Genomic DNA, 21,182 nt, shown 5'->3' with positions numbered 1-21,182 from the left:
GAAACCTCGCCTGCCCTCTCTACGGCTGCATTTCTAGGATCCTGGTCTTGGGAACTGGATCCATTTCAATCCTGGTCATTCTTCTAACGGCAAATAGCATCAACCTTCTAGAACCACATTTTCTAAAGACAGAGGGGGAGGGAAACTGAGGGCACAGCCAGGTCCTAAGTGCTACTGGGAGGAGAGGTGNCCACCGAGGGTTAAAAAAAATAAAGCTGCGCATTTGAAAAAGCGACACCGGAAAAGGCCAAGGAGCTGCCTTGACACACAGGGCTCAGAGGGACATCGACAAACAGTCGCTGAAAATGCTTTCGTGGCCCCCAAGCAACCTGGCTCGGTCAGTTCAGATTTGGAAACAGAGGTCAGAGGGACGGAGAGCCTGACACACTTTCCGTTTGCCTTGCTCCTGCTGACCACAGGCGTCCCCTCGAAACAGGCAGGCCGTCAAGCCCAGGAGCAGGCTTGAGACGTGGGTTCTGGGATCTTCTACACAAACGTGGAGACAGGCCTTTCCTGCATCGCAGTTACAGCCACAAAGACAGCGAAAAACCAACCGGCCGATGCATTCTGACGGCTTATCAGATAATTTTCAGAAACTTTAGATCCTCCGATTAAAAACCAGCATGTCATCGTTCCTCAAATGCAGGACACAGAATTAACACCCCTCCCAATAAATATTTTGCCGCGTTTTAAATATCTAACCTTTGGATTCTTCTAGATTTACAGGATTATAAAAGTTAAAAAGTGCTGATTAGTTTTCAAAACGATACAAGGGCACAAGAGTCAAAAGGTGGCGAAAGGAGGAGCCAGACCACGTATTTCGAGGTCACCAGTTAATCCGACGGTGAACTGCTAACGTGATGTAAAGAGATCTGCACTGATTATCGCTGGGTGGGTTAAAATCAGACCGCCGAGCCTCGCTCCCCTTAATTTTCCAAGAACCGCATATTAGCTACTCGTCACCGGCTTTTTGGTACTTCGTATGTTCTGAGAAGTACTGGTGTAAAAAAAAGAAAGGAAAAGAAAGAAAGAAACGTGGACTCGCGTTCTGGTTACCTAGAGCTCTTTCGTCCTATCCTCTAAGGTGAAAACGGGGGAATTTGTGCAAAGCGGGCGTTGCTCCCATCTCCCACTTTGTAGTGCCGTCGACTCGGGAAGACCCTTGGAAAGCTGCTTATTTCGCTGCTCGCTTCGAGGCCGTCAGTACATGTCCCTGTAGATTTCCTGCAGCAGCGGGTGCAGGGCGGCGTCAGACTCCGTCTTCTTGATGACCTGCACGAGCTGCGCGTGCTCGGTGACAAGCTGCCGGAGGTCTGCCATTTTTTGGAGGAGTTTTGGGAAGAGGAAGGTGTTGTCTGGATGGTTGCTCTGCAGGTGAAGTTTGAGCACATGCACGATGCCCTCCTGCATTTTTTCAATGTGTCCCACGTTTAGAAGGCCTGGCCGATCTATCCTCAAAAGAGAGAAGAGAGGGTTGTGATCATCGCCGCATTAGCACCTGCCCCATAACTATTTATCAGCATGGGAGGGCAAACCTCCTATTTTACGCAACTTTTATTATTTTTTACTTATTTCTGAGACAGAGAGAGAGAGACACCATGAGCAGGGGAGGGTCAGAGAGAGAGGGAGACAGAATCCGAAACAGGCTCCAGGCTCTGAGCTGTCAGCACAGAGCCCGACGCGGGGCTCGAACTCATGGACCATGAGATCATGACCTGCTCTGAAGTCAGAGGCTTACCCGACTGAGCCCCCCAGGCACCCCTGACTTTTCTTTCTTCTACCGCCTGCCTTTTGATAACGTCGACTCAGCTGGAAGACAGAACTAGATTCTTACAAAGTCACTGGGTCCAGCAGGGGCAGACAGGGCAAATACCCGGCCCTAAATATTTATACAGCCTTAACTTGACCGGCTGCCTCACTGCGTGGCGGTTTCCATTTGGATTTACCTGATCGCCACCGCTCAGGGGAAAGCCCAGAACATGAGGAGAACTATACATTCTGACGATGCCGGAAACAACCAGTGCTGCATAAAAGGAAATGAAATTCTTCTTCCTGAGTGGAAACTGGGTATTTGGTTTCAAGTTTTCTGCCACTATTTAAGGAGTGTGACTGTCTAAGGCGGGGGTGGGGGTTGCGGGGTGGACAGGAGTCTTCTGAGATGAGTCAGCTGAACAGAAAGCGGAGTGAGGTGTGAGGAGGACAGACAGCTAGCTGGACAGGATGCTTCCTGGAGGCGGAGGCGGGTCCGAGATCACAGCGGGTGCCCTCCCTGGGGTAGCACAGCCCCAGCGCCAGACTTCCTGGCCCGGCTGAGACCACCAGTCCTGCCTTTGCTCCGGAAAGTACCCCGCCCCAACCCTGTCCCCACAGGCAGTGCTCCCTTTAAAGCCCTGCTCCTTACTAGCATTTTTAAATTCTTTTTTTTAAAAAATTTTTTAACATTTATTTTTGAGAGCATAGCATGAGCAGGGGAGGAGCAGAGAGAGAGGGAGATACAGAATCTGAAGCAGGCTCCAGGCTCTGAGCTGTCAGCACAGAGCCCGACATGGGGCTTGAACCCACAAACCGTGAGATCATGACCTGAGCCGAAGGCAGATGCTCAACTGACTGAGCCACTCGGGTGACCTTCCTTACTAGCATTTTTAAAAGTGTTGCTAAGCATGTGGGTTTNGATCATGACCTAAGCGAAAGTCGGACGCTTAACCGACTAATCCACCCAGGCGCCCCAGAAGTATTAACTTTTTAAACAGAGAGATTTAAAAAGACAAATTGAGTCCCCCTCATCAGGTCGAAGGTATCCTACATGTTTAACGGGTACCCTCAGCAGACACTTTTCTATGTATAGGATTGGTAGAGGATTATAATTTCTTTTAGAAAACATACTACTTATAAATAGTTGTGCCATTGCTTTTCACCTACAACACTTCATCTTTTAAAAAAAATTTTTTACTCTTTGTTTATTTTTGAGAGAGGCAGAGGGACAGAGAATGTGAAGCAGGCTCCCGGCTCTGTCTGAGCTGTCAGCACAGAGCGTGATGCAGGGCTTGAACCCACGAACTGTGAGCTAAGTCGGACTCATGAGCTGAGCCGAAGTCGGACACTCCACCGACAGCCACGCAGGTGGCCTCAACGCACCACACTCCATCTCGAGCATCCCAAGGGCAGTGGTAGATAATGTACAGCTGTTTTGCCATTTTACCTGTTCTGCCAGAGCGCGAGGACTCCCTCCAGCTGCCTGTCGCAGCTGGATGGGAACAGGGATAGGCCTTGCGGGGCAGCCGGATGGGGGGGGCGGTAGTCCCATGGGTCTCCCCCAAGGCCGGGTAGGGTCAGCCGAGTTTACAGCACAGGGAGGACCTTGTTATACCCCAACTGGGTTATTTAAAGGAACGTGGCACGGAGCCAAGATTCTGGGAGCTGCAGAGCCAGCGAAAGCCCAAGTTTTCCTTCCCTGGGACCCATGTCCTTGGCAAAGCAAGCTGCAAACTACCATTTAGCTAGTGCTGTTTCTCACCAGAAACGGGATAAACACACCAACAGCGAATGAAACGGTGCTAACATCTGTACGGCCCACTATACAATACTGCCTGTAACATGGATATAACCCTGTAACAACAGAATTATGGAATAGTAATCTCTACACCATATATGGTACCATAATTCTATCTAAGATGTATTGAATGTGAGATACATTAGATTGAATTATATTACTGTTATACCTAATATATTATATAGGATATGATTATAAGTAGAAATAGACTTATGTATATAGCATTATAATTTTGAACAGGATATGTTTATATAATGTACAAATACATATTTGTGTATTTTTTAATTAAATGTTTTAATGTTTATTTATTTTTGAGAGCGAGAGAGAGACAGAGTGCAAGCAGGGGAGGGGCAGAGAGAGAGGGAGACACAGAATCTGAAGCAGCTCCAGGCTCTGAGCTGTCAGCACAGAGCCTGACATGGGGCTCGAACCTACGAACTGCAAGATTGTGACTTGTGCTGAAGTGGGACACTTAACCGACTGAGCACCCAGGTGCCCCTATGTATTTGTATATATGAACATATGCTATAATATGATTTGATAGGATGTAATTCTCACTTAAGTCTTGTCAGGGGCGACGCAGGGGCTCAGATGCCCTCCCGCCCGCCAGCGCGTGCCCCGCTGTGCCCAATTCCCGCACACACCTGAGGCTGTTCCTCAGGATGGGAGGGCGCAGGTGACATGGCACCGGGTTAAGTCAACGACTTACCTCCACAGCAAATTATAGCAGCCACGAAAAGGGAAATATCACTGTCGTCCAGTTCCAGCGCGTTGAACTTCATCGCAAAGTCAAACTTAGGTTCCATGATATCACAAAACGGTTTCCTTAGGCTCTTTAGGAATTCACGAGTTATGAAGCCATTTCCATATGCTACCAGCATCCCATCTTTATTCATCACAGAAGACAGCATCGCAAATATGGCCTCGTAGACTCCGTATTTCAGCAAAGTGACTTGGTCATTCAAGTCCAAGTTTGCGAAGCCAGGGATGGACTTGGCGAACTCTGTGAGCTCCGTGACGGTCTCCACGGATGTGCACTGGCAGCAGTGGAAGATGCGGACTTCCGCCTCCTTGTTCTGGATGCCGTTGGCCACCAGCTTGGCCACCAGAGTCTTCTCGGCCATACACAGTGTTTCCATGTCATGTATGACAAAGGGCTGCAAAGAAGCACAGGAAAAGGTCAGTTAGCTGGTGACAGGCAGTCCTCTTGATTATCAGTGAACTGACGAGCAGACACGGTCTCCAGATCAGCCGTGGAGAAGTCTTTATCCTTCGGCAACCTCAAAACAAATCGGGGACACAAAGATGTGCACAGAGAACTAACGTATGAATCAGTAAGATGGTGATAATCATCACCATGCGACATGGGGTGGAGATCTCATTGCTGTGAACGGGAAGTCCCGATTTGGGCAGGAAAGCTAACAACAGAAGGTTTGCAGAGCACTTTTAATACTTCATAATAATCTCTGAGCTCCTAAATACTACTGCAACAGCCCTGACTACTGTAACTTTTGAACTTTCATCATCGAGGTACAGTCGACACACGTCACATTAGTTTCAGGTGCGCACCATGGTGGTTCGACACGTGCCCACATTATGCCTTGTCCACCACGACGAGCACTGTCACCAGACGTGAATACAATATTGCTGACTACAGTCCCCATGCTGTACATTTCATCCTCACGGCTTCTTTATTTTGTAACTGAAAATGTCTGCCTCTTGATCGCCTTCCCCGATTTCGCTCATCCCATAATGATTCTTAATGTTACCATTTTACAAACTTTGGAGACAACCATCGTTATCGAACTCGGCTAAATGAATAACTTGACACGTAATATGTATGACTCAGAAAGTTGGCATTTGCATCGCAATAAGCAAACAAGCATTAAGTCCTTGCTCTTTGGGGATAAACTGGGAAAAATCTCAAAGAACCCTCATTTCCCTGTGCATAAGACTGAAATCTGCACTTGAGTGCCCTGTTCGGGAACAAGGGCCAAATCCCCGTGGTAGGTGGCCATCCCGTTTGCTTCCAAGCCCACCGGTCCGGCCATTTCCGAGGACCTAGTGGAGGGAAGACGAGACGGCTGGCCGTATGTGAAGCCAGCGTGCCCAGAAGGGATTATACATCTGCTGGGGCACAAGAGATTGGACACACACGTTTTGTGCACCTGGACTGTGTGCCGGGTCTGTGTACAGTGCAGAGCAGAAGAAAATGGCAGTCTCCGCAGGACCTCTGTGATGTGTAACGTGTTTTACAGATCAGCCATGGGGTGGCCCGAAGCCTTATTTTCCATTCCTCATGGCATATATCAATGTAGAATGTGTAAGCCGCTCATGATTTTGAGACTCACTCTGCCAACGGGCAAAACACGTCACTGACGTTGCATCTGGACCCGCAGCATGATTGTTCCCTATTCCTGGGCCCCCAAGAGCATCTGGAGAAAGCACACGGCAGAACCACCTTCAGGGCACCCGTGGGCTGCTATCTGTCCCAGACACAAGGCAGACGTACTAGAGCAATACAAGGGAGTGTTTCTGAAAAAAATTTTTTAAAACGTTTTATTTATTTTTGAGAGAGCACAAGCCCAGGAGGGGAGGGGACAGAGGAAGCGGGCTCTGTGCTGAAAGCAGCGAGCCCGACGTGGGGCTTGAACTCATTAACCCCAAGATCCATGACTCACACCAAAGTCGGATGCTCAGTCAACTGAGCCCCCCAGGTGCCCCATTTCTGAAATGTTTAAACAAAATCAGAGTTTGCAATATGGCGTTGGACAAAGATATAATTTGATTGCACACAGGAAGAGGATGCTCTAAAAGTTTGCTGCGAATGAGTGAAAAACATTCTAAATACAAAATTCAGAGCAAAAATTTCTGAGTATCCCCAGTTTGATTAAGGAATACTAAAACCATCTCTCTCCAAAGATCGTAAAAGCAGGCCAGATTGCTGTTGTTTGGGGAAAGTTTGGTGACAGCTCTGCTTCATGAGAAGCTGGTCAGATTTGAGGAATGAACATTCTAGGATGGACCAGAGACACACTTTTAAAGGGCTTATGGGGGTGCCTGGGTGGCTCAGTCAGTTAAGCATCTGACTTCGGCTCAGGTCATGATCTTGTGATTCGTGGGTTCGAGCCCTGTGTTGGGCTCTATGCTGACGGCTCGGAGCCTGGAGCTGCTTCTGATTCTGTGTCTCCCTCTCTCTCTGCCCCTCCCCCACTCGTGCTCTGTCTCTCTCCCTTTCAAAAATAAATAAACATTAAAAATTAAAAAAACCAATGTTCATTGAAGAGAAATTGTGGACACTAACACACTTGATAAACACAGTTAATAGGACTGTCTAAAAATCCATGCTGCTTATACATAACTATGGAACGGGCCCTTTAAACTTAAGTTTGAATATGAATGTATCTGCCATCACAGGTGGTTATTTAAATAAATATATATATTTATTTATATAAATACATAAAGCATGTTGTGATGAGTTTAAATAGCATGAGACACAAACCTGCCCAGTTTCCTCCCACATCACTCCCCACTGAGACCAGAAGCTTCTCTTAACTGACATCTATCATTCATGCTCACACCTGATGGTGTTCTGTGTGCGTTAATGATGTTACTAACGAGAACTCATCTTTATTTATTTAATTTGTTTTTTAATGTTTACTTATTTCTGAGAGAGAGAGAGAGAGAGAGACAGAGTGCAAACAGGGGAGGGCAGAGGGAGAGAAGAATAGGCTCTCAGCACAGAGCCCGACGCAGGGCTAGAACCCACAAACCATGAGATCATGACCCAAGTGGAAGTCGGAGGCTCAGCCGACTAAGTCACTCAGGGGGCCCAAGAATTCATTTTTAAATTCATTTAAACAGCATTTTCTATGTAAAGTCAGGCAGCACCAGCTTTTAGGAAGAATTTGTGAATTATTGGTGCAATTGCTTTGGGTGAAACCATTTAATTAGCTTTTGCTTAGGTTTTACTACACATTTCTAGTAAGCAGTATGAAATATTAAGTATGTTTCTCAATTCTAAGGGAACTAAAGTAGTAGGTACAGTGTTCAGCATAACAGAGCGAGCAAAACTCCTGTGGCGTCAGGCCACGTACCCTAAAGAGGTGATGCTCTTTCAGGATGGCACCGGGAGACCTTGTCCTGAAGACTCAGAAACACTAAGAACAGGGGTGCCTGGGGGGCTCAGTCGGTCATGATCTCACGGTTCCTGAGTTCAAGCCCCGCATCGAGCTCGCTGCTGTCCGCACAGAGCCTGCTTTGGATCCTCTGTCCCCTTCTCTCTGCCCCTCCCCTGCTCATGCTCTCTCTCAAAACTACATAAACATGAAAAAAACCCCAACTAGTGTTAGAATCCATTCCCAGCCTCAGGTCAAAAATTAGTTCCCTTGCTGCATTTATTCTTTGCAGACAAGACGCCTGACTCTGTTACTATAATCCCAGTTTGCATCCAGGCTGGCTGCTACTGACTCACGATTTTGTCTAAAATTCAATGATGTTCTCGGAGAATGAAGATTTTCCATGACTGCTGACATTCAAAGACCCTAAAGATAATCCCTGACAATTGTGGGCAACATGGGTATCTTTGAGACGAACGTTTGAATTAAGAAAGTTGTAGAGGCGCCTGGGGGGCTCAGGCAGCTAAGCCTCTGACTTGGGCTCAGGTCATGATCCAACCTGACCGCAGCTCATGGGTTCGAGCCCTGAGTTGGGCTCTGTGCTGACAGCTCTGGAGCTGCTTCAGATTCTGTGTCTCCCTCTCTCTCTGCCCCTCCCCCGCTCACGCTCCCTCTTTCTCTCTCTCAAAAATAAACATTTAAAAAAATTTTTTTAAAAAGTTGGGCCGTGTGTGTTCTGTCACAAAGTAGCAGTAAGACTGCGTTACCGTCGCCTTGTACTCTGAATTGTGGAAAGTTCAAATGGTGCTAAAGAACTGTTTGTTTGTTAACTGAACACCCAGTTCTCAGAGGTGTAACCAGCCTCGGAAGCCAGAAGTGAGCTGGAGCAAGGGCGGGTGTGTGCGCGTGCGTGTGCATGTGCGGGGCTGGGGTCCGAGCCCTGGGAGGCGGACCTCGCGGAAGGCGCAGACTTCACGCCCCTCGCCGTCTCATTGCAAGTGGCCTCCCGGAATGTCCCCTGTAGCATTAACACCTCACACATCAGCACACGGACTTTTTAGGCCACTGTTGAAAAGCACGTCTTTTGGAAGCCAAGTTCGGGTGTCACTGGTGTTCCCTCTGCGCCTCGGCTTCTGTCCCTGTCACCCTCATATCAAAGGGCAGCAAAGGACCCGACAAGCTGGGACCAGGTGACTGAGGGCCCTGGTCGTGTTCTGGCCTCCGCTTCTGAGACCTCAGGGGCCCAAGCAGCCCCTGTGCAGACAGAAACATTCGCTAGCCCTGCCACGCCCTCCTGCCCTCAGCCGAAACCCATCTTTCCTCAAGGCCGTGGGATCTCCATGCTTCCTCAGCCCCCTTCCTCCGCTCAAGACCCTCTCTGCACCCCTCCCCCCGCCCCCAGCATCCCCCTCCTGGTCCACCCAGCCTCCTAAGTGGTTCCAGGTCAGCTATAGGTCTCTGTAGAGCCTGTGTCCTGCACTGGGGGCTCTAGGTCCCAGGAAGCGCCCCGCTGGGCTGGGTGAGGGGGTGCGGGGGGAGGGCCTAGGGTGGGAAGCGGTCCGGCTCTACGCAGACACCATGATCACAGGATCACGGCTGTGCAGCAGACGCCTGCACGCTGCCTTTCAGGCTGGTGACCAAGTGCTCTGGTTGGGGGGGGGGGGCAGGCACGTCCCCCAGCAGTTTGCTGAACTCCCTTCCCCCTGTACCATGAAGCCCCAGCCCAGACTTCAAGTCTGTTATTTATTTCCTTAAGACAAAAATACAGATTCCTCGCCAAGAGGAACTGCCCAGATGGCCTCAGCTTGGGCCGCGGGGGCTCCTTCCGAGGGTGTGTGGATCTCAGCTGAAGGATACTCCAGAAGGATGCTCCGTGGGAATGAAATTAATATTAAAGAAGAGTGTTTGGTTGAGAGTAAAGATGACTTTTAAGTTCCCTTTAAATTCTAAAAACCCAAGAGACCAACAGAAGATCTCAGAGAGATCAGAATTGTTGGCTCCTCTAATACGGGGCTATTCGAATCATTTCCAGGAGAGAAACTCAAAATTAAAAACTTACTTGGCTCTCGCCCTTGTGATCCAGAAAGCGTCTAATGTATAAAAGCCTCTGGGGCCTCCCAGCATGGGTGTGGCTTTGCCAATTTAATAGAGTTTGCCTGAGCCCTTCTGAAATGTCTCAGCCTATTAATGGGAGAATTTCACTGAAGAATTAAAGACTTGGTCAAAGAGAGGTTTGGTTTGTTCATGAAAGTAAGTAGCTTGTGAAATACTTCATTTTCCTGTGACTAAAAATTCCGGCTTGTAATTCCCAATCACGATTGCTTTCAGCTACTCATTAGCACAAATTAAACCTGTTCCACCATGCTCGTAGGAAAAAGGCAAAATATCTTCATCAGCCAATCTTGGCTGGCCCCTCTTTGAAGTAGCCCTGAGATTAGTTCTGTAATGGAGATGGAGACTGAGCTGCCCGCGGGGTTGGGGGGGCAGGAGGTAAAGTGAAGGAGGACCCCCAGACGCCCCCTCGGTGCTACAGAAAAGTTCCGGAACTGTCTGGAGAAGACAATAAAATTTTTGTAAATGAACAGCCCTTTCTAAGCCCAGAGATATCCTTAACTTTTCAATGAAGAACTAAGAAGACGGGAGGGGGATGGGTGATCAGAGAAGGGGGAGGAGTTTTAGGGGAAGGATGTAAGAACGCACAGTGGGGGGACCTAGGTGGCTCAGGAACTTAAGCATTCGAGTCTCAATATCAGTTCAGGTCATGACCTCATGATTCGTGAGATCGAGCCCCACTTCAGGCTCTGTGCTGACAGTACAGAGCCTGCTTAGGATTCTCCCTCTCTCAAAAATAAATAAAATAAATAAATAAAAAAAGAATACAAATTGAACGAAAGAAAATGTTTTCATTTTCTGGCATTAAGATAGAGATTTAAAAAAAAATACACTTAAGAAATGCCCCTAAACTAGGAACCAGATTTTTTTTTTTTTTTGGTGAATTAATCAGTCACTGTAATAACTTGGTTGCTAGGAGCTCCGAGGTGCAGTGAACCCAGGGGTTGCTGGGAAGCTGCCTCTAGTCTCTGGACGCTTGCTTCGGCCCGCGGTCTCTCGCCCACCTCGGGGGTAGACACCGCGCTCCCCGCATCTAACACCTGTTGCCTCAGCCCCTCTGTGGGGCTCCAGCTGACGTGTCACCAGGGGGACACTTGAGGCTGGACGGCTACCAGCCGCGGGGCCACCTACCGGGTTGTTGTTGGCTTTCCCCGCCAGGATGACCCGGGCCTTGACCTTGTTCATGTTGAAGTTCTTGAGGTAGGCCTCGTAAATTCTCTTGGCGAGGGATTTCAGATCCGCCGTTTCAGCATCTTCTGGGTCATGTTCACACGTGAGGATTTCTGCTTTCAGTTTTGCTTTTTCAGACCTTGGCATCCGTCCAAAACGAATTGCTGAGGTTGGGGGAGAAACAGGAAGGGGGAAGCGAGCAGAGGTGAGCAACGCAGCCTGCGACAGCCACCAACCACCAGGCGGAGAGCTGGTACCGCGAATTCATCCACGAGTGAAAACCCACCCTCCATATGGGCCAATGTTCTACTCTGGAGCGAGGAAGAGAAAACTCAACCTTTGTAAACCATGGACTTTTTTTTTTTTTTTTTAAAGGTGAAAAGAAAAGGTCACACTGTTACCCATTTCATCAATAGGACTGGCTGGGGGTCGGTTACTGTCGTCAGGTCCAAAACTGACCCTTAGGTCAGGGAGACGGAAGTGACCACTAGAACGAGTTTGTACGACACCCTTTTTCTTTTTCCAGAAGGGCGACTGCTAGGAACTCGATACTTGAGCTTTACCTTCCTGTCCTCACGGGCATGTTCTAAACTTAGAGCAGGATTCCAGGTAATGATATTCACGGCGGTGGCGCCGTGCTTCCCTCGCACGCTGGGCCCATCCCGGCATCCCCAGCGGAAACCTCAGATCCCAGCCTCACCGAGTGGAGCTTCTGACGGGAACGCCGAGCGCTCCGCTTAAGCTCGGCTACGGGAGACTTTTACTCTCTGACGCTGCTCTGGTTGCGAAGTGACCTGGGCACTGAGTGTCCTGCAGAGCATTCGTGGAAAACACCGTCCACTGCGACCAACGGGGGAGGTAGGCTGAGGCGGGCTGGGAAGGCACGCTCCAACCTTACCTACCGTTATGGGACATCCCAACCGAGAGGCACTTGTGGAAACGGCAGTATTGGCACTTGTTCCGATTCTTTTTCTGGATCTTGCAGCTACGGTCACATTTGTCATACGCCAGCTTTAGCCGGATAGTTCTCCGGAAGAAGCCCTGAGGGGTGGAGACACAGTCGATCAGCGACTCTGGGCCGCAGCCAAGTCGGTGTCACTGCCTTGCTCGTGCTCCGTGGTGCTCATTTAGTATCCTTTGCAAATGAACCAGAATCAGCAGACCGGCTCTAAAAAGTCTGACACAACCGGGACAGACCACAAATCGAAAATTTCATTACACGTAAAATGGAAAACAACACCACGAGGCAAAAATTCAAAGTAGTTTCTGAAGGTCCTCACCTGGTTTGGGAGGCGCAAGTGTGCTGTCCCAGAGCTCCTCGGTCCTGCTCCGGGCCGGACAAGTGCCACCCCCCCAGTCCCACCCACAGCCTTGCTGGGGACTAGACACCTCCTTGGCGTCTTTGTAAGAGCGTATCAACTCGCAAGAAAACAATGATCCTAAACCGTAATAAAGGGAAGCTGACTGTCAAGAATGTTCTTGCTTTATAGAAGCATCTCAAACAATCCCCAGTAAGAGAAAACTTCGCTACTTAGTCCATATAAAAAACGAAATGAAAGGAACGTAGGTGCTGCCCCGCAGAAAAGGCCACTTTGCGAGTAGCTTCGTTACAGGTACGTGGTCCGAAGGCTTGTGAGGGTGTCTGTGTATTTGCTTCGGTTCTTTTGCCGTCTGCTTCCCACTCCTTCCTGCATGTTTCTGCTGGGGCAGGTCCCGGGGGCCCACAGGAGAGGGGACAGCAATTTCTTGGGGAGCAGGAGGGGAAGCCGGTGCCTTCACTCCATTGGTGGTGTGGGTCTGTGCAGCGGGTTGGCCCCTGCGGCACGGGGTCACGTGGGGGGTTGAAGAGAGAATCCTAACCGTCGTCCCTGCTAACGCAGCCCTTTGTCTCCCTGCGACGCAGGCCTCCAAGGCCACCCCAGGCTCGGTGCTGCGGCAGCGTTTCAAGGAGGCGGGTCGCGCCCGCACCAGTAAGGCCACGGCAGCTTCCAGAACTCAGTAAGCGGTCTCTTTCTGACCGTAACCGAACGCGGAGATGGCTACATACTGGTGTACCGTGTCCATGAAGCCAGAGCTGAGATCATATACACTGTGCTAAAGGCACGATCGGGGTCCGGCCACCTCTGATGGCCTTGAGGACCACTGTCCCCCTGGCCCGCTGAGGACGGAAAGAGCGAGTAGGCTCCCTGGCCCCAGAGTAAAATAAAGGGATCCTTCTTGCTGTGGTTTATTTTCTTCCAAACATGCTTCTTCAGCTTATTTACCCAGTAGAGTCTGGCAATTTGCCACAGACTCTCTGAACAGAGAAATTAATCTCTTACTTGGGTCTGTTTCTTATCGCTGTCTTCCGACAGATCTTTTTAGTAATGATGAAAATCTGTGTAAAAAAATAAAAGGAACCAGGGCGCCTGGGTGGCCCAGTTGGTTAAGCGTCTGACTCTTGATTTTGGCTCCAGTCCTGGTCTCACGGTTCATGAGTTCAAGCCCCATGTTGGGCTCTGCACTGACAGCATGGAGCCTGTCTGGGATTCTCTGTCTCTCTCTGCCCCTCCCCTGCTCTTTCGCTCTCTCAAAATAAGTTATATAAATAAGTAAAAGGAACGACATGCAGCCCCCGGAGCAGGGACTGTCCCTTCTGCCAGGGTCCACCGTACCTTGCAGCCTTCACACGCGTGAACTCCGTAATGGTAGCCTGAGGCTTTGTCGCCACAGATTCTACATTCGATGTTCAGTGCTACGCTGGAAGGTTCATCAGCACTGCCTGGAGCCACCGGGTAAGTGACCGACGAGGGGCTCGAAGCTGGTGAGAGGGTGTCTGGGAACAGAGGGAAGACTGATGAGCCCTGCAGATGCGTCATCAACGTCTAAACCAGGTTTCCAAGGGCACGACTGCCTATGACATACAGTGGAGCCCCCGTCCCTGGCTGGCCACCCCCGCCTCTGCACCTGCTCCTACCATGGCAGCGTCCCCGGGCCTGCCCCTGGGCTGCCCCTGCTCTGGACCCGCACACCCAGCTCCCTCCCCACCCACACCGGGCGCGGCCCTCACACAATCTGTCACTTTGCTTCCCTCCCAGCACTTTTGCAGTTGTTAACTCAGTCAATCACACCAGAGCACAGGATCAAAGTCCCTGTGGGCAACACCAAAAGCAAAATCTATGAAAGATAAAAATATAATAATAATAATAATAATAAGTTGGGCTTTCTTAAAATTAGAAACTTTCTGCTCTCCAAAAGACACTGCCAGGAAAATGAAAAGACAGTCCACAGATACGGAGAAAATATTTGCAAAACACACATCTGATCTGAGACTTGGACCCAAGGCACACAGAGGAGTGTTAAAACTCAACAACAGTAAAACCAACAACTCAAGTAAAAAGTGGGGAGGAGACTGGACAGACACCTCCCGGGAGAAGACACAGAGGCTGCAAAGAGGCACGTGAAAAGATGTTCCACGTCCCTGGTCGCTGGGAAACTGTGAATGAGAACAAGCAGCCATCGCTCTGCGCCTATTAAATTGGCTTAAAACAAAAGAAAACAAAACAAATGACAGCACTCGGTGCTGGCGAGGACGTGGAGCAACGGGAACGCTCAATCGTGGCTGCTGGTCTGACGATGAGCTGCTGGGGGGAGTTGGGGGGCTTGAACGGGTGAGACGAGGTTTTTCGGAGATAGTGAAACAGTTCATACGAAAACGTAGTGGTGAAGACGTGACACTACGCATTTGTCGAAGCCCACAGAACGTTACAGTGCAGAGCGAGCCTTAATGTGTGCAAATAAATAAAAGCCATTTAGGAGGCTGGGGGAGCATGCGGGGGAACACGGAACGGGACAAAGCAGTCTCGCTGCGTGACATGTGTGCGAAATGACCTCCCTGAAGGAGGCGTGGAGGAGACATGACCCTGGGAACCCTGGAAACCAGTGGAGTCTATGGGACCGAAGGCAAAGGAGCTGTTTTCAGCATGGCGCACGGGCAGATAACGTGGCCCCCACGGGGGGACGAGCCAGCCACCCTGATGCAGCCCTTGTGTAGACTGGAGCTGGACAGTTAACTGAAGGGACGGTGCAGTGGGAGCCGGGCCTCTCAATGCTGGAGCGGGACCTTGCAGATCGGCTGGGAGGGGCGAGAACGACCCATGTGGTGGTAGCTTAGAGCTGTCGGCATCAGTGTGAGCTCATGTTGAACAGAGAACCAGACGGCTACGTACAGAAATATGTATATACCTGTGTGTATACACGGGTTAGCACACGCACATATCTCTTTGTTCCACCAGCTAAGAGACCCTAAAGGAAAAGATGCTCCAGCAGCGACCAGAAATGACGAAAGGGATATCATCCAAGGCTCTGATAAGGGCTGCATATAGTTCTGTGACCACCATTCACAACCAAGTCTCAGAATTCATAGGCCATCAGGTAAAGTACTCAGAAGGGTTTTGGCTCAGGATTGGGGCAAACTTACCTGTAGAATCCACACTGTTAGGATTCCATCTAAAATAAGACCTGAAAGGTCAAACATTTTCCAATAATGTAACTGTATCCCAGAACAAAACTCAGAAATATTTATGGGGAGACAAAAATATCCATCTTGAACTAAGTTTACAATGTATGGCATCTGATTAAAAACTTAAAAAATACTTGGGGCACCTGGGTGGCTCAGTTGGTTAAGTGTCTGACTTTGGCTCAGGTCACAATCTCATGGTTCATGAGTTCGAGCCCTGCGGTGGGCTCTGTGCTGACGGCTCAGGGCCTGCTTCAGATCCTTGGTCGCCCTTGCTCTTTGCCCTTCCCTGGCTTGCGCTCTTCTCTCTCTCTCTCTCCCAAAAATATGTAAACATTAAAATAAGATACTTAAAAAAGACGATCCGTGATGAGAAGAAAAATCAATGAACTTAAACTGACCCAAAAGTAACAAAGATGATAGAAATTTATGAGTGTATCCTAAGTGTTCAAGGAGCCGAATGGAAGACTGGATGTGTTAGGTGGTGACTGGCCATGCTTCTTGTGAGTAAGGCTGCACTAGCTGATGCGGAAAATACCCTGGATGGGATCAGGGCCAGATTAGACACTGCAGGAGACGGGATTAGTGAACTTGAAGAAACAGCAAAGAAACTATCCAGAAATACGACCAAAAAAGAAAAAGAAAAAAAATTGCTTCCTGTGTGAAATCTACCAAGCATTTAAGGAAGAAAGAGTGTCAATTCTATAGGAATATACAGAAAATACGGAGGACTTCCAAGAATAGGGAGGATTTCTGAACTCATTCTGTGAGACCAGCATGAATCCGACACCAAAACCAGATGAAGATTTTACAAGAAAACCAGAACCAATATCCTTCATGAACACAGATGCAAAAACTCTTAACAAAATTTTTAACAAGTTACATCCAGCAATGAGCAAGAGGACACCATGTGATGACCACGTAGGATTTATTTTGGTAACATAAAGGTGACATAACCTTTGAAAATCAGTATAATTCGTCCTGCCGATCGACTATAAAGAGAAGCCATTTGATCATCTTACCACATGCAGGAAAAATATTTGTGAAAATCTAACATCAATTTCTGATAAAAATTCACAGAAAATCAGGACTAGAAGGGGAATTTCCTCAATCTAAGAAAGGGCATCTATGAAAAATGATGGTCATTGTCATACTTGGTGGTGAAAGGCTGAGATCAGGAACGGGCCAGGGGTGTCCCCCCACATAATGCAACATTTTACTGGACGTTCTAACCAGTGTAATAAGGCGAGAAAATGAAATGAAGGCATCCAGCTTAAAAAGGAAGAAGTGGGGCACCTGAGTGCCTCCATCGGTTGTGCCCAACTCAGATTTGATTTCAGCTCAGAACTTGATCTTGGGGTCATGAGTCTGAGCCTCGCATTGGGCTCTACATGGGGCATAAGGCCTATTAAAAAAAAAAAAAAGGAAGAAGGAAAACTCTTTATGTGCAGATGACATAACTCTCTGTGCATAAAATCTTAAGACCCTATAAAATATGAAACACTTAGCAATAAATCTGACCAAAAATGCGAAAGCCCTGTGCACTAAAAATAGAAAACAGTGAAGAGCTAATCTAATGGGAGCAGTAAGTTCATGGCTCTGAAGGCTTCGTGTTGTTATGATGTCCATTCTTCCCACATGGATCATGTGACTCCAGGCCATCCCAATCAAAATCTGAGCAGGCTGGCTGGGTAGAAATTAAACAACTGATTCTGAAATTAATAGAATACCCAACACATCTTGAGCAAAGAAGAAAACATTTGGAGAACTTAACGCTACTTGACCGCAGGCCTGATTATAGAGCTCCAGTGACCAGGTAGTGGCATTGATGTCAAATGAGACAAACAGATGAGTGGAACTGAACAGAGGGTCCAGAAATAGACCCAGGCAGGTAAGGTCAATGGATTAAAAAAAAAATTTTTTTTAATGTTTATTTTTGAGAGAGAGAGAGAGACAGCCTGAGCAGGGGAGGGTCAGAGAGGGAGACACAGAATCCGAAGACAGGCTCCAGGCTTTGAGCTGTCAGCACAAAGCCCAATGCGGGGCTCGAACCCATGAACCATGAGATCATGACCTGAGCTGAAGCCGGATTCTCAACCGACTGAGCCCCCAGGCGCCCCAGGTCAATAGATTTTCGACAAAAATATAAAGGCCATTTAGTGGAGACAGCAGTCTTTCTAATAAAGTGTGCGAAGAGAGAGAGAGAGGGGAGTTTTGATTTACATATGAACAATAACTCAATAGATCCAGTCCATAAATGTAAAACCCAGAAAACAGAAAACTTGTAGAAGAAAGCAATTTCAGGTCAGGCAACTGTTTCTTAGCTATGACACAGAAGGCATGATCCAGGCAAGAAAAACACTGATGAATTGCACTTCCTCCAAATTAAGGACTTCTGGGTTTCAAAAAACACTGTGAGGAGAAAGAAAAGTGAAGCCACAGACTAGGAGAAAATATTTATATATCACATATCTGATACAAATACTTTATACGAATAACTCTCAGTAGTTATTCATTAATAACAAGGAAACCATTCAGTTTAAAATGGGCAAAAGATCTGAACAGAAATGTCACCGAAGGAGGTGTGTTACATGGAAGAGGTACAGACTTGGGGTTATCAAATAAACAGGCCACGGGGATAAGAAGTGTGGCCTAAGACTCACGGTCCACACTATCATGATAACGCTGTAGGCGCCAGACGGGGACTGCACTGACCGTAGTGAGCGCTGTGTAAAGCAGAGAATATTGTATAGAAAATTCACTATGTTGTGCCCCGAAACGAACACTGTCCACTAAACTTCAGCTAAAAATTTTTTTAAAAGAAGATACCTGGCAAAGGATCCTCAGCATCATCAGGCCCCGGGTAGATGCAAACAAAACCCAGCACCGTGGCCTATTGTTACACGCCCATTACAAGGGTGCAAACCCAGAAGACTGACCACTTCTCTAGTTGGTGAGGGTGTGCCGGGGCTGGAGCTCTCACACGCGCTGCTGGGAGCATAAAATGGTATCATGCTCTGGAAAAGATTGTGGCAGTTTCTTTTCTTTTTCTTTCTTTCTTTTTTTAACGTTTACTTTGAGAGACAGAGAGAGACAGAGCCTGAGCAGGGGAGGGGCAGAGAGAGAGGGACACACAGAATCCGAAGCACTCCAGGCTCCAAGCTGTCAGCGCAGAGCCCGGCGCGGAGCTTGAACCCACAAACCATGAGATCGTGACCTGAGCCGAAGTCAGACGCTTAACTGACTGAGCCACCCAGGTACCCCGGTTTCTTTTTTTTTTAATTTTCTANAGCGTGAACAGGGGAGGGTCAGAGGGAGACACAGAATCTGAAACAGGCTCCAGGCTCTGAGCTGTCAGCACAGAGCCCGACGCGGGGCTCAAACCCACGAACTGTGAGATCATGACCTGAGCTGAAGTCGGACGCTTAACCGACTGAGCCCCCAGGTGCTCCCCCCCACCCCACCCCGGTTTCTTAAAAGTTACATGAATATCCGCCCTACGCCCCAGCGTTTCGCTCCCAGGTGTTTACCCAGGAGAAGTGAAGGCACACGTCCACACAAGGCTGGTACGTGGATGCTCACGCCGGCTTGATCTGTGACAGCACATGGAAGCAACTCAGATGTTTAGCGGCAGGTGTGNAAAGACGGAACTACTGGCATGTGCTAGGGTGCAGAAGAATCTCCAAATAATTTTGCCAGGTTAAAGCAGTCAGACTAAAACAACATACTGGGGCGCCTGGGAGGCTCCGTTGGTTAAGCGTCCGACTTCAGCTCAGGTCATGACCTCGCGGTTCGTGGGCTCGAGCCCCGCGTCGGGCTCTGTGCTGACAGCTCCGAGCCTGGAGCTCCTTCAGATCCTGTGTCTCCCTCTATTTTTCTACACCTCCCCTGCTTACACTCTGTCTCCCCCACCTCTCAAAAACAAATAATAAAACATTAAATTTTTTTAATGTGTGTATGTATACACATCAAATCATACACTTTAACTATGTGCAGTTTACTGAATGTCATTCAAGTCACTAAGTAAAACTGGCGGAAGAAAGACCAGCTGCGCCAGCAGCCTCGCCCGTCTGGTCTCCTGGGTGTAAAGTTCAAAGTGAATACATTTTATAGACGGCCCTTCCATGGGGGCAGTTTATGTAGTTTAGCAAAATCACCCAGGGATGGAAAATCTAACTTACAAATGAGGGATAATCTTCTCTCTCAAATCAGCTGGTGACACCGGCACCGGGAAACTGGGAAAGGAAACAAAGCAATGACCAAAAGGATGGGCAAGAGTAAGGGGCTGGAGGGGGTACGGCCGGCCGGCCACACGCCCACCACCTCCAAGGCCACTGGCCCCGAGGCCGGGGTGTGGACCCAGCACACTGCAGCGCGATCGCCTTTGGTAAGTCCCCCCTCTTTTGTTTTGGCCACAAAGTTCCTTGGAATTGGTTGAAGGCCAGTGTGGAACGCTGTCCCCCCAAAGCCTTGCCCTTTACTTCCTTTAGGCGGGACGAGCCTGGCAGCCCGCGGAGTTGGGTCAAACGTGGCTTTCGACGAAGCGTATGGACCACGAGGCCAGTTTATGTGACATTTCCAGGTCTTACGGTGTCACAGCTTTCAGATGGCTTGGAATATATTTTAGATGAGAGTTCTTGGCAATGACCCGAAAGATGTTAGTTCTAGAAAAGCAACCTTGACCTAAACTGGAAGAATGTAATTTCGGCTTCCTGCTGTTGGAGGGTGAGGACCTGGGAGAGAGAAAGCCAGGCCGAGCGGCCCCTGGGTGGGCTCCACCTTCCCGGAGAAGGTGGGAGGGCGTCTGAACGCTCTTCCCACCCACGCCCACGGCTAGGACAGAACTCTCGAGGGGCCTCCCCATGACACGCCCACCCTGCTCATGCAAGTTCCTTATTTCAGAAGGACCTTGAGACCGTGTGTGACCCAAAGCAAAGTGTATCCTTGAATCCTTTCATTATAAGACGGGCTCTCTGTTTTCCACAGAAGGGGGAAGAAACCACTTCCTTTAAAAAAAGAAAAGAAGCAAATGGACACAGATAAATCTCAAATCCAGAGGAAAAACAATTTCTGAGAGTCAACCTAACCACAAACGGCATACGAAAACACACCAGCGCGCAGCAAGTCTGCAATGTGGTGAATAAAGGACCCACTGTGAGGGGCTGAGAGCTGGGTTTTGAGCCCAGGTTTTCTCTTACTCTGGGCTTGTCACCTGCGGCATGTCCCAAAGTCCCGGGGTTGGCTTCCTCTCCTCTTCCCTTAAAGAAACATAACAATGAACTCAACCACTGCTCTTGGGACTCAGGGAGATGAGGCGCATGCAGTGGCTAACCAGTGCTCGGTAGCTGGGCTGTCACTTTCCCTGATCCCAGCACACGTCGGCCACCAGACTCTACACGGTGGGTCCCACAACACAGAGGCTTTTCCTCACTCCCCTCCCTCACTGTTTCCAGAAGCCGCCAGCACCCAGGATGCTTGCTCTCTCCCTACATCACACGTCATGGGGAAAAGCAGTCAAAACTCGCGCCATTTATAAAGGTCTGTTGGGGTCACTCCAAAGGCTGCATGGCTACAAAGGCCACGGAGTCCTTTAACGCGTCATCTTCATAGGGTCTCACGTGCACCACACAATCCCTGAGTTACGAGGTCGAGGATGCTGCCGTCAAAAGGGACATTCGTACAAGGAACATGGCTGTGGAGCCAGTGGGGGGCGTGGGGTCCCGTCTCGGTGCGG

The 21,182-nt window shown here is 49.0% G+C and overlaps 1 protein-coding gene across 2 annotated transcripts in view; it reads right to left on the bottom strand.

Annotated features, from left to right (window-relative positions):
• Positions 1–1,046: 1,046 nt before the first annotated feature.
• Positions 1,047–21,182, bottom strand: part of PPARA (peroxisome proliferator activated receptor alpha) — a 65,732-nt gene continuing 45,596 nt past the window's right edge. For both annotated transcript variants that reach the window (XM_077758021.1, XM_077758020.1), the window contains 5 exons: positions 13,605–13,765; positions 11,853–11,991; positions 10,912–11,114; positions 4,260–4,707; positions 1,047–1,448 (listed from right to left, as the gene is read on the bottom strand). In XM_077758021.1, the coding sequence (XP_077614147.1) occupies positions 1,201–1,448; positions 4,260–4,707; positions 10,912–11,114; positions 11,853–11,991; positions 13,605–13,765 (1,199 nt within the window). In that variant the 3' untranslated portion in view covers positions 1,047–1,200. The remainder of the gene's footprint in view (positions 1,449–4,259; positions 4,708–10,911; positions 11,115–11,852; positions 11,992–13,604; positions 13,766–21,182) is intronic.

Source organism: Crocuta crocuta, unplaced genomic scaffold, assembly GCF_008692635.1.
Source record: "Crocuta crocuta isolate KB4526 unplaced genomic scaffold, BGI_CrCroc_1.0 scaffold143, whole genome shotgun sequence".
Classification (NCBI taxonomy): domain Eukaryota; kingdom Metazoa; phylum Chordata; class Mammalia; order Carnivora; family Hyaenidae; genus Crocuta; species Crocuta crocuta.
This window is presented reverse-complemented; position numbering and strand designations above follow the sequence as displayed.